The sequence below is a fragment of the Pan paniscus genome, chromosome 7 (genome assembly GCF_029289425.2).
Source record: "Pan paniscus chromosome 7, NHGRI_mPanPan1-v2.0_pri, whole genome shotgun sequence".
Classification (NCBI taxonomy): domain Eukaryota; kingdom Metazoa; phylum Chordata; class Mammalia; order Primates; family Hominidae; genus Pan; species Pan paniscus.
The window spans coordinates 37,404,788-37,417,912 of NC_073256.2; the positions used below are offsets into that span (position 1 = coordinate 37,404,788).

General features: G+C 39.4%; 1 protein-coding gene across 9 annotated transcripts in view; it reads right to left on the reverse strand.

The window, feature by feature from the left end:
• PSD3 (pleckstrin and Sec7 domain containing 3) overlaps positions 1–13,125 on the reverse strand; it is a 713,864-nt gene that overhangs the window by 393,288 nt on the left and 307,451 nt on the right. For all 9 annotated transcript variants that reach the window (XM_003823634.7, XM_055116331.2, XM_063607125.1 and 6 more), the window contains one exon: positions 12,436–12,544. In XM_003823634.7, coding sequence (XP_003823682.5) covers positions 12,436–12,544 — 109 coding nt within the window. The remainder of the gene's footprint in view (positions 1–12,435; positions 12,545–13,125) is intronic.

The window sequence follows — 13,125 nt, forward strand, 5'->3', positions numbered from 1 at the left end:
CATAAGTACATTTTATGATGTTTGCACAAAGATGAAATCGCTTTATGACACATTTCTCAGAATGTGTCCCTTTCTTTAGATGACACATGGCTGTATATACTTCACAGTGTTAGATGTGATGTCCACTGCTGTTCCAAAGCTGATTTGATCCTACTCTCAAAAAAGTCAAATCCTGCTCCTCAGCTTTTCAACAGCTACTTTAAATATATATATATACACATATGTGTGTGTGTTATATATATATACATATATTAAACACCAATCTAAAAAAATAGATCTTGTAGACAAAAACACCGAACAGACAGTAGAAATATGCTTTTCAATATGCTCTCCTGGTGGATTTCTGCAACACTTCTTAGTTATCTTAGTATATAAAACACCAAGTAATTCCAAAGAAGTAGTTAAGGCATTCTACAAATACGTGGGCCCATTCTACAGATATGTGGGCCCATACGGCCCATTCTACAGATACGTGGGCCAGTGTGGAATAAGGTGGAACCTCTAACTTATTATACCAAAAACCCTAGCCAAAGAGAAAGTTATAGTCACTTCCTGGCCCACTTTGTCAAGCCAAAACAGACCACTGGAAACTACTGCATATCAAGCAGAGGCTGTGGTATAGCTAAAATAATGGAGAACATATGGTCAATTTAATAAGGGCCAAGGAATAGTGAGCAAGTCTAACACATACTTGTTATTATACTGTAAAATCATTTTTCTGCTTTCCATAATGGGTGGGAAGGAGGCTGGAGAGTGGAAAGGTAGGAGCAAAATAAATAAAAATTGCCAAACATAGAAGATTTACTAAAGGACTAGCCACAAAATTATAAACCAACTTCTATCCGTGGTGAAAACAAGAAAATAAATCAACAGAAAACCTGAGAATTAGTAGATTTGTCATTTCTTCCTTTGTTTATTTGTGGTATTCTATCCCAGCCCACATTTTTCCTAAAGCAATAACTCGTAGGTTTCCTGGGTCCTGCAGCCAGATGCAAAGATCTGAATAGGCATGAGTAGGGGCTGAGCTGCCATGCTACTTTTTTCGTGTCTTGCTCTCCAGGAATTCTGTGTGTATGGTGAGGCGTCTACCTAAAGCAGACGCTCAACATTCACCCAACACATTCTATCAGTTATTCAGAATTATTCAGCTTCTTCTTTGCACTAAAAAGAAAAAATAACTAACTCAAAATGGGCCACAGACATAAAGGTAAGAGTTACAACTATGAAACATGGAAGAAAATACAGGACTAAATTTTCCTCACTTAGGCAATGGTTTCTAAGACATGACATGGGAAGTACAAGCAACAAAATAAGAGATATAGATAACTGGACTTCACCAAAATTAAAACCTTTTGTATATAAATGATGACTATGAAGAAAGTGAAAACATAACGAATACAATAGAAGACAGTATCCACAGTCATACAATTAATAAGGGGCTTGTATACAGATTATAGAAAGAGTGCTTTCAACTCACTCATAAACAGACAAATAAGCCAATTAAAAAACACAGCTGGGTGCTGTGGCCAGGAGTTTGAGACCTGCCGGGGCAGCACAGCCAAACCCCATCTCTACAAAACATTTAAAAATACAAAAGTCAGCCGGGCATGGTGGTGTACACCTGTGGTTTCAGCTACTCAAGAGGCTGAGGTGGGAGGCTCACTTGAGCCCAGAAGTTCAAGGCTGCAGTGAGCTATGCTATGATTGTGCTACCACACTTTCAGGCAACTATCTCTAAAAGTATATATATATATATATATATATATATATACACACACACATATATATATATAATAAAAATTCTCTAATTTTTTGTAAAAATGTTTAAAAATGGGCAAAGAATCTGAATAGACATTTCTCTAAAAATATACAGGTTGAGCATCCCTAACCAAAAATCTAAAACTCAAAATGCTCCAAAATCTGAAACGTTTGAGTGCCAGCGTAACACAAGCGGATGATGACATTAATTAACACTGCAAAAAAGTGCCCATAGACAACATGATGAAAATGTGTGATGGGTTTATTCAAGGACTACAGCAGGGTACATTCATAATAGAACAAGAAATCATGCCAGTTGATAAAATTCGAGAGAGAAGTCGAAGTCAAAAACTACTGTTAACGAGGAAGATGACTGGAGGGCGCACTTAAAAAGCTGTCCAGAGAAAGCCTCCTCATCCTTAGAGGACTCACTTCCAGGTCCCTCAACTGCTACTGGTGTTTCTGCTCAACTCAAAAAACAAAACCACGTACAGTGAATTCTTATCTTTTTTAAAAAAAATTTCTTTCTTTTCTATAACCTCATTTTAGAAATGATGGAGTTTTTAATCAAAACACAGCATGGCAGACGAAGACGGAAAGCCTACCATTGTTTGTTCCTGCCGCTGTCCAGGAACTAACATAGGTATTCTGGTGATGCTACTGTACTGCTTAGCTATCCTGAACACATTTATTTTTTCACCATATTAATGGTATGTTCTGTTTTTTTTACTGTTAAATATGTATGTGTGAATCAGTGTTAGAAAATGATCGCTTCTTAGAAGAATATACATTCAGAGGCAGGAATGAGGGTGATGCCACACAACCATAGACTGTCCACATGTGTGGCTGAGATAGTGACCTCTGCATTCTGATGATTCAGCATACACGAACTTTGTTTCATGCACAAAATTATTTATAATTTATAATTATATAATTATAATCATAATTATAAAACAAATGAATTTCATGTTTAGACTTGGGTCTCATCCTCAAGATATCTCATCATGTATATGAAAATATTCCAAAATTCAACAAAACCCAAAAAATCCAAAATCTGAACTCCTTCTGGTCCTAAGCATGATGGGATATTTAACCTGTACAATAAACCATAAGCAGAGGAAAAGATGCTCAATGTCATTAGTCATTACAAAAATGCAACGCAAAACCACAATGAGATACTACTTCATATCTCCTAGGATAATTATAATTTAAAAAGACAGAGAATAACAAGTGTTGGCAAGAGTGTGGAGAAACTGGAACCCTCTAAGTAAGAAAAAACACACAGATAAGCAATTTTTCCTCTGATCTCACACCACAAGGTGTGGAGATTTTCTCCACACATGAAGCAAGCCATCAGTCCTACAGAAGATACCAGCTAGTTGTCCTCTAATGCAATTCATTTCCAACACTATCTACCCGGATATGGCATCAGATCCTACAGGTTGAGGGCTTGGTCCCTCTACCCCACCCCTAACCCCATGCCCTAACCCCACCTCACCCCTGCCACTTTAGATGCCAGTTTCAAGCCCCAGGTTATTTTATTTGTGCTTCTGAAAGGGTCTAGATCAAGGATCCCACAACCCTTTCCCTGGGCTCAGTTAATTAGCTAGAGTGCCTCACAGAACTCAGGGAAACATTTACTTACATTTACTGGCTTATCATAAAGGGTATTACAAAGGATGCTGAAGAGATGCATATGGTATGTATGGGAAAAGGGGCACGGAACTTCCAAGCCCTCCCCAGGCACGCCACCCTCCAGAACCTCCATGTGTTCACCTACCCAAAACCTCTCAAACGCTGTCCTTTCGGTTTTTTTTGTTTTGTTTTTTCTGAGACAGAGTGTCACTCTGTTGCCCAGGCTAGGGTGCAATGGCACGACCTTGGCTCATTGCAACCTCTGCCTCCAGGGTTCAAGCAATTCTCCTGCCTCAGCCTCCCGAGTAGCTGGGATTACAGGTTCACGCCACCACGCCTGGCTAATTTTTGTATTCTTAGTAGAGACAGGGTTTCATCATGTTGGTCAAGTTGGTCTCGAGCTCCTGACCTCGTAATCCGCCCTCCTCAGCCTCCCAAAGTACTGGGATGACAGGGATGAACCACCACGCCCACCCCTTTGGTGTTTTCATGGAGGCTTCATCACACAGGAAGGAATGACTAAATCATTGGCCAACTTAACCTTCAGCCCTTCGCTCCTCCCAGGAGGCTGCTCACTGCTGCTGTGTAGCCACTGATCCGGGGGCTCTGGGCTGCTGCCATGCTGCTTAGTTTCCCTGAACACACGTAGGAGAAAGTCCCAACCCTCCAATCCCGCTGTGTCCTTCTGGTGCCCAGCCCCGTCCTGAAGCTACCTAGGGGCTGACAGCCATCAGTCAACATATGAGCACACAAGAAGACATCATTGCGGACATTCTAAGGATTTTAGGAGGTGTATGCCAGGAAATAGGGACAAAAACCAAATACGTATTTCACAATATCGCACCCTCATACACTACTGGTGGGAATGTAAAATTGTACAACTGTTGTGGAAAACAATTTAGAAGTTCCTCAAAAGGTTTAATGTAGAATCGCCATTCGACTCGGCAATTCTACTTCTAGCTGTATACTCAAAAGAAATGAAAACCTACATCCACTCAAAAACTTGTACACCAGTTCTCCTAACAGCATTACTCACACAAGCCAAAAAGGAAAAGCAACCCAAATGATATGGTTTGGCTGTGTCTCCACCCAAATCTCACCTGGAATTGTAATAATCCCCACGTGTCAAGGGCGGCACCAGGTGGAGATAATGGAATCATGCGGGCAGTTTCCCCCATACTGTTCTCATGATAGCAAATAAATCTCACAAGATCTGATGGTTTTATAAATGGGAATTCCCCTGCACAAGCTCCCTCTTGCCGGCTGCCATGTAAGACGTCCCTTTGCTCTTCCTTCGTCTTCCACCATGATTGTGAGGCCTCTCCAGCCATGTGGAACTGTGAGTCCATTAAACCTCTTTCCTTTATAAATTACCCAGTCTCAGGTGTGTCTTTATTAGCAGCGTGAGAACAGACTAATGTACTAAATTTCCCTCAAATGGTGAACAGACAAAATGTGTACCATCCATATAATTGACTATTATTCCACACAAAAAAGTAGTGGTAAATATTACAGCAAAACTAGTCATAACAATGATTCCATTTATAAGAAGTGTCCAGAATAAGAAAATCTCTAGAGATAAAAAGCAAATTAGTGGTTGCCTAGAATGACAGTCAGTGGGTGTTCTCTCTTTCTTCCTTCCTTCCTTTTTTTTTCTCTTTCTCTTTTTCTTTCCTTCCTTCCTTGTTTCTTTCTTTCTTTCCTTCCTTCCATCCTTGTTTCTTTCTTTCTTTCCTTCCTTCCTTCTTTCTCTTTCTCTCTCTCTCTCCCTTCCTCTCCTCTCTTCTGCCTTTCTTTTATCCTTTCCCCTCCTTTCCTCTTCCTCTTGCTCAAGACAAGGTCTCTCTATGTTGCCCAGACTGGACTTGAACTCCTGGGCTCAAACAGTCCTCCCACCTCCAGCCTCCCAAGCAGCTGGGACTACAGGAAGGAGCCACCAACAGGTCTTTTCTTTTTAAGATGATGAAAATGTTCTAAAGTGGCCTGTGGTGATGGATGATGCACAATTCTATGAATGTACTAAAAATCCACTGAATTTTACACATTAAATGGATGAATTGTATGGTTTACAAATTGTATCTCAATAAAGTTATTTCTTAAAGTATTCAGCCTTCCGGGTCACTATGGCAGACAAGGATACAAATTTGTTTAATCTTCTCTAAGTCCTATAAAAATGGCAACAACCAATTTCAAAAGAAAATAAATTCACAACAGTGCTGGAAAAAAAAAGAGTATAACCATAGACAAAATAACCATAGACAGAAGTCACAACCCCAAACAAGCCCAGAGAGCCACAGTTATCCTAACAGTAGAGCCACAAAGAAGCTAGAAACCCAGAGTTGGCAGGTCTCCAGATCTGGAATGGGAAGCAGAACATATGTCACCATGATTAACTGAAAAATCATCTGCACAACAGCTTCCCATCCTAGCCCCCTCCCACCCTGTTCCCCAACCCAGAGGCTTGCCTGCAGCAAGGCAGTTAGCATGGGTCTAATCCCACCTGCACTTGTGCCAGTCCATACACCCCACCTCATAGAAACCCATTCCAGCCCTCTTCTATATGAAGGGAAGAGGCCTGCTAAGGACACACACTCCACACAGCCAGAGAAACTCTACCTGTCTATACTTGGGAACCCAAACTTTCATTCATGCATATGAATGAAAAAAACAAACTCCAACAGACATTTGAGGACTAACAGTGGCTTTCAAAAGAAGTTCTAAGATTTAATGAAACAGAACTGACCCTAGATGAAGCAAAAATCCAGGAAACAGAAGATAATCTCAGGGGGAAAAAAATCTAATTTTTTATTTAGAGAGATTCAAAATAATGCATCCATAAAAAAGCAGACTGCAATGAAAATTGAGTGACCAGAGAATGGGAAAGAACTCTTGAAATTATAAATAAAACTATAAAAATGTTGTTAGAAAGAATGGAAGATCATACTTTAAAATAGGAAAGAAAAATTAAAAGACATAGAAGATTGATCTAATCCAGGAGAACCAACACCTATCTAATAGGAACTGCAGAAGTAAAAACCATTTTTAAAAAGTAGAGAGGACAAATATTTTCAGAGCTAAGGAAAGACATGACTGAAAGGGCTCCACAGGCACCATACAGCAAGAACACAAGACTCACACTTCCAGAAACGTGAGCGGGTAGGGGTCAAGAGAGCCCTGAACGCTGTCCATAGAGATAGAGCCAATTACCCACAGGTGAGATCTCAAAGGTCTTTTCATTTAAGAGACTCCAGTGCATACTGCATACTAAATCAAAGCCAATTAAGGCAAAAGAAGGGATTAAATATTTTGAAACGCACCATGCAAAGTCTACCACTTGTGTTATTCATTCCTCATTCAGTTACCTAATTCCTAATCTGCTTGATTTCCCAAACAGTGAAACTGGAGGACAGGCCATGAACTTTCACGTACAAGTCTTTACATTGGCATACGCTTGGGTATGTATCCTGGGTAAGTATCAAGAAATGGAATGGCCTAGCGGTACAGAACGTATATCTTTAACTTCTTAACTAACTTTTTCAATTTTTTTTTTTTTTTGAGATGGAGTCTCGCTCTGTTGCCAGGCTAGAGTACAGTGGTGCGATCTCAGCTCACTGCAACCTCCACCTCCCAGCTTCAACCAATTCTCCTGCCTCAGCCTCCTGAGTAGCTGCGATGACAGGCATGTGCAACCACACCTAGCTAATTTTTTTTATTTTTAGTAGAGACGGGGTTTCACCATGTTGGCCAGGATGGTCTCCATCTCTTGATCTCGTGATCTGCCCGACTTAGCCTCCCAAAGTGCTGGGATTACACATGAGCCACTGCGCCCGGCCTTCAACTGTTTTTAAATAATTGGACCTTTTACATTCCCACCACCAGTGTGTACGAGCTCAGCAGCTCCACTTTCTTACCAATCACAATATGGCCAGTCTTTTTAATTTTAGCCTTTCTAGTAGATTTTATTAGTATCTCATTGTGGTTTTCATTTCCATTTCCCTAATGACTAATAATGTTGAGCATCTTTTCATGTGCTTACCTGCCATCCATATATCTTCTTTGGTGAAGTATCTGTTACAATCTTTTGCCCATTTTTTTTTTCCCTTAGGGGATTTGCCTTCTTGTCATTGAGATGTAAGAGCTCTCTATGTATTCTACATACAAGTCTTTTGTTGGATCTCCAACACACAATGTCAATAGTCAAACTGTTGCGAAACCCTGATCTAGTTAATTTTGCTGAAAAGAGCCACATTATACTGCAAGGAGTCACGTGTCTACATATGATTCACTTTACCTCTAAAAAAAAAAACAGGTAATTTTTAAAAAACTGACATGAGACACTTCTTAAAATCATATGCTACAGCATCCATTTACATCTAAGTCCAGCAAGCACCTTAGTTATTCATACTTATGACCATAAATCATCATAAAGAGAAAATTTGCTTAGACAATACAAGTTAGAATGAGCTCCAACTAAAACAAAATTAACATTTTAACAAAATTTTGGTATGTCTTTCAGAGACTTCCAAGCAACTAAGCTCTCACTACACAATCACTCTAGAACCTTAAAATTATAACACATTTCCTATGGCTTCCCCACTAGCGCCGCCCGACTCTTTTCTTTTAATGATGGGCTCTGAACAGTTCAGGTGACGGCAGCAGGGAGGCAATGTGAAAACAGTTCTCCTCCTTCCTCCGTTAGTCATCAGGTACCTTCTCCAACAGAAGAGTCCCCGAAGGCCTCCCTCAGAGCCTGTTTATTCTGATAGTGGTTGCCTTTCTAACACAGCACATTTATAGCATATTTCAAGGGAGTGGGGTGATGTGACTTTTACATCTTTCCAATCTGAGAGTTGGTTTTCCTACAGGAACAGATGATGTCACATTTCACACATGATTCAGAGCAGAGGAGCCTGGATCATGGTCTCAAACCTACCAATGAGTTTGGGCAAATTAATTCATTCTCTTGAGTCCTCAGTTTCCACATCTATAAAAGGCAAAGGTGACTTCTACTATTTCTTCCAACATAAAGATTCTGCTACTTTAATACATAAGTGGTTTCCTAACAGCTAAACACTGATTGGGTACCACATGCCAAACCCTGAGCTGTATATTTACAATCTCATTCAATTTCCAGTACAACTCTATGAAGAAGTTACTACCATTTTCCCTATTTTACAGATGAAGAAACTGAGGAGGCTCAGTGTTGTCCACAGGCACCTGTCGTAGGCTGGGACCCAGGCTCTGCTGCGGCTGCCATCAGCACTTTGCATTCAGTAAAGTGGGAGGAACAAGATACAGCTTTATGCCAGCCCACAGACAGCTGTGAGAAGTAATTACAGTCAGAGAGTTTCAAAAACACAAACAAACTCTAAAAAAGCAAGTTTAGGACCATTTATGAAGTTCTACAATTCTCCACGCAACTGAATAACCCATGAAGGTACCTATCTTACCTCATTACATCAAATAACTTCCAATTACTGGCATGCTGTACCTACTAAGAGGACTGCACTAAAGCCAAGACTTCTCATGGTCTATGAGAGAGACTGGATTTTTAACCGGATTCTAAATCATCTCAGCTATGTGCCTTTAGTCATGTTCTTTAATACCTCTGAAGTTCATTTTCCTCACCTACTTATTTTTAAAAGTCTGTAAACTCTTCACCTTACCTTAGGAGGCCCTACATGGTATGGCCCTTTTCTAAATGGTAATCTTTCTGAACTTATCTCTCAGTGATGATGTCTGCAGACTAACCAGGCTAGTCTTCCCCAGTTCGTCAAACAATTTCTATTTCCTGCTCATGCCATTTCTGCAATTTGAAATGCTCTCCCCACAAAACTCTAATATTCAGAATTCTAGTCATCCTTCAAGACCAAGTTCAACTTCCACTTCCTCCATGAAGTTATCACCAGACAAAGTAAATGTGATCATTCTTCCTTGCTAGTCACTTGGAGACATATTGTTTCTTCCTAGCTAAAGAATAAGAAACTTATGAGTAAGAACTATGTCTTCCACGTCTTTGCACCTTCAATATGCCCAACACAAGTAACCTGCACATAGGTGCTCATTAAATGTATTTGTTCAACAATGCATGCATCCTGTCACACCTACAGCATAACATCACACCAGGAGCAACTACTACCAACCATTTTTACCAAGGCAAATAAGAAACAAAAGGTTTAAAGTGTCATTTTGGTTTGCCTCGGCTATGATATATCTGAGCTGCTGATACAGGGAAAACTACTCAAAACCCATGAGTAAGGAAGAACCAAACTCACTCACCAAATAAGGCAAAGAACTATGTAGACATTTGGTATTATCTCTACATAGTTAAGGAAAAATCAGTTTTATTATAGTCAAAAAAAAAGCTTAATTAGCAAAAAAATCACAGTGTCACATTCAAAGTTATGTCTACGCCAAGGAGTTTTATTTTTTAAATTTGTTGTTTACTTTTTGAGACAGAGTCTCACTCAGTCATCCAGGCTGAAGTGTAGTGGCATGATCTCGGCTCACTGCAACTTCTGCCTCCTGGGCTCAAATGATTCTCGTGCCTCAGCCTCCCGAGTAGCTAGAATTACAGGCACATGTCACCATGGCCAGCTAATTTTTATATTTTTAGTAGAGACAGGCTTTCACCATGTTGGCCAGGCTGGTCTCAAACTCCTGACCTCTGGCGATCCATCCGCCTCTGCCTCCCAAAGTGTTGGGATTAGAGGTGTGAGCAACTATGCCAGGCCAATGCCAAAGAGTTTTCAAAAGTCTTGGGATAACTATAATCAGTACCCTGTCAGGGAAAGAGTAAACAGATGATTAGGTACCTCAAACTTCAAGCCCAGAATAGTTAGGTATTTATGATGCATGACAAACAGCATAAATGGCTACAATACATGTGAAGTATAAGAGATATACTACGAAACACATTCTCCTCTAAATTAGGACATTGTGATAAAAGCCAAATGATTTTTAAAAATAATTTAGCTGTTTTTTTTACTGTATCTAAGAGTCCCCAACTATTAAGATATCTAATAAATATTCACTTTTTAAGCTAAAAGAAGTTATTATATGGCTGTGTATACACTGCCTTCTTGGTATCCTCAAATATTCTGGAGTTATTAAATAATCCCATCTAACATGTGAGTCAAAAATGTGTAGTTCATACTTGGGTTTCTTCAGCTGAGCAACAGCTGTATGTATTAAGTCAGATTCTTGGTCTTCCCAAAACAAAAATAAGTATCAGATAATAATAAAGCTGAAAAATTAAGGATTGCACTTTTAATATCAGCCTCAAAGGTCAGGGATATGATGATGATGGTGATGGTTATCACAATAATTAACAGCAGCAAACACTTTTATAGCACTTATTACATACCAAGCATGACTCTAAGATCCTTTTTTTTTTTTTTTTTTTTTTTTTGAGACGGAGTCTTGCTCTATCGCCCAGGCTGGAATGCAGTGGCGTGATCTTGGCTCACTGCAAGCTCTGCCTCTCGGGTTCATGCCATTCTCCTGCCTTAGCCTCCCGAGTAGCTGTGACTACAGGCACCTGCCACCGCGCCCGGCTAATTTTTTTTTTTAGTAGAGATGGGACATGACTCTAAGATCTTTATAAATGTCAACTTATTTCATTCTCAAAAGAATTCTAAGACATAAGTCACTATAATCCCATTTTACAGATGAGAAAACTGAGCCACAAATAAGTTGGATAGCTTTGCAAGGTCACACAGTTTATAAGTTACAAGGGCAGGTTCAAACTCAAGAAGTCTAGATCCAGAACTCAGAGAATATTAACCACATGCAACAGCCTTTTCCAATCTAATTCTCAAGATATGCTAATATCCCCTTTATCATCGGTTTTCCATAAAATTACACATTTTGAAATTCAATACAAAGCTATTTGCATTTTTATCTTGTACCTCCTTCTAGGAAAATGCCTTCAAAAAAGTATTGCATTAACAGGATGAACTCTGCGGTCAGGCAAACTTGCCTTATACTCCTGGCTCTGCTGTGTGAGTGATTGTGACTGGGAGAAGATTACTTCAGATCCCTCATCTGGAAAATCGGGATAACGGTACCAACTTATAAGGTGATTATGATGATTAGCATAGTGCCTTACCACACAGTAAGTAATCTAGTAGGTTAATTATTACTGTAATTAGCACTAGTAATAGTTCTATTTGTTCTAAATTTACCTGTTTCAAATTGAAAAATGTTGCTTCTAGTTCCAGAATACTAAATTTGATAACTAGATTAGGCCAATACTAAAAAGTATTAAAAATAAACAAGAGCTACAATAACCTCCAAAGTAAACACTGCAGTGTCTGAAAATCGTTGTGGAAATGTTTCCTAATAATATATTTTGTTAGTGAAAAACAAGCACCAAGGGCTGGGCACAGTGGCTCACATCTGTAAACTCAGTGTTTTGCGGGGCTGAGGCAGGAGGATGGCTTGAGGCCAGGAGTTTGAGACCAGCCTAGGCAGCATAGCCAGACCCTGTCTCTTAAAAAAAAAAAAAAAAAGAAAAAAAGTATTTTTTTAATTAGTCAGGTGTGGTGGCATATGCCTGTAGTCCCAGCTAGTTGGGAGGCTGAGGCAGAAGGATCATTTGAGCCTGGAGGTCAAGGCTGCAGTAAGCTAGGATGGTGCCACTGCATGCCAGCTTGGATGACAGAGCAAGACTTTGTCTCAAAAACTTTGTCTCAAAAAAAAAAAAAAAAAAAAAACCACCAAAAATACATTAGTCAATATATACAACAATGGTAACTATGGAAAACTCTTATGAAAACTGGTTAATTCTTGGAATTTCAAATATCATAAGCTGAGAATTCTTCAAACCAAGAACATGACTTGAAATTACCAAGAATAGGCCACAAGAATTACATGAAATATTTGCGGATTCTACATCTTGGGAAGATTGTTTTGATGAATAATTAGGGCAAGCAGGTTTCACAGAGGGAAGAAGAAAGTAATGCAGGTGGAGAAAAATCACTTTGAAATCACAGCTCTTCATATAGTTTACCTGGGAGAGGGATATGAGGAAATACTTACTAGTATCTGGAGTTTTCCCTTCAGGTCTGCCAAATAAAAATTCATATTTGGCCTTGGCAACACTCTGGGAATGTGCAGATGCATTGTTCACCCAAACAAATGTCTCTGCCTGCAAAATGAGAACAAAACAAAGACACATTTAAAATACATCATAAAAAAACACATCATAAAACAAATTATCCAACATGAGATTGGTAAAGTAATTATGACATATGTACTCAAAGCTATCTAACCATTCAAAATGAAACATGAAAAGTGTAACATGAAAAGAATCAGAATACTAACTATCACTGCATGATTATAGCTATATAAAAAATGTATACATATAAACATCTATAGGGAAGTCAGAGGAAAATAAAAAGGATGGCTTGATTGGGAGGCTGAATTATGGTCGGTTTTTAAAAAAATTAACTTAATGTTACTTTTCTGCAATTAGAAAACTATATTTTGGCTGGACGCGGTAGCTCACACCTATAATCTCAGCACTTTGGGAAGCCAAAGCAGGTGGATCACGATGTCAGGAGTTCGAGACCAGCCTGACCTACATGGTGAAACCCCATCTCTACTAAAAATACAAAAATTAGCCGGGTGTGGTGGTTCCTGTAATCTCAGCTACTCTGGAGGCTGAGGCAAGAGAATCACTTGAACCAGGGAGGCAGAGGCTGCAGTGAGCCAAGATCGTGCCACTGC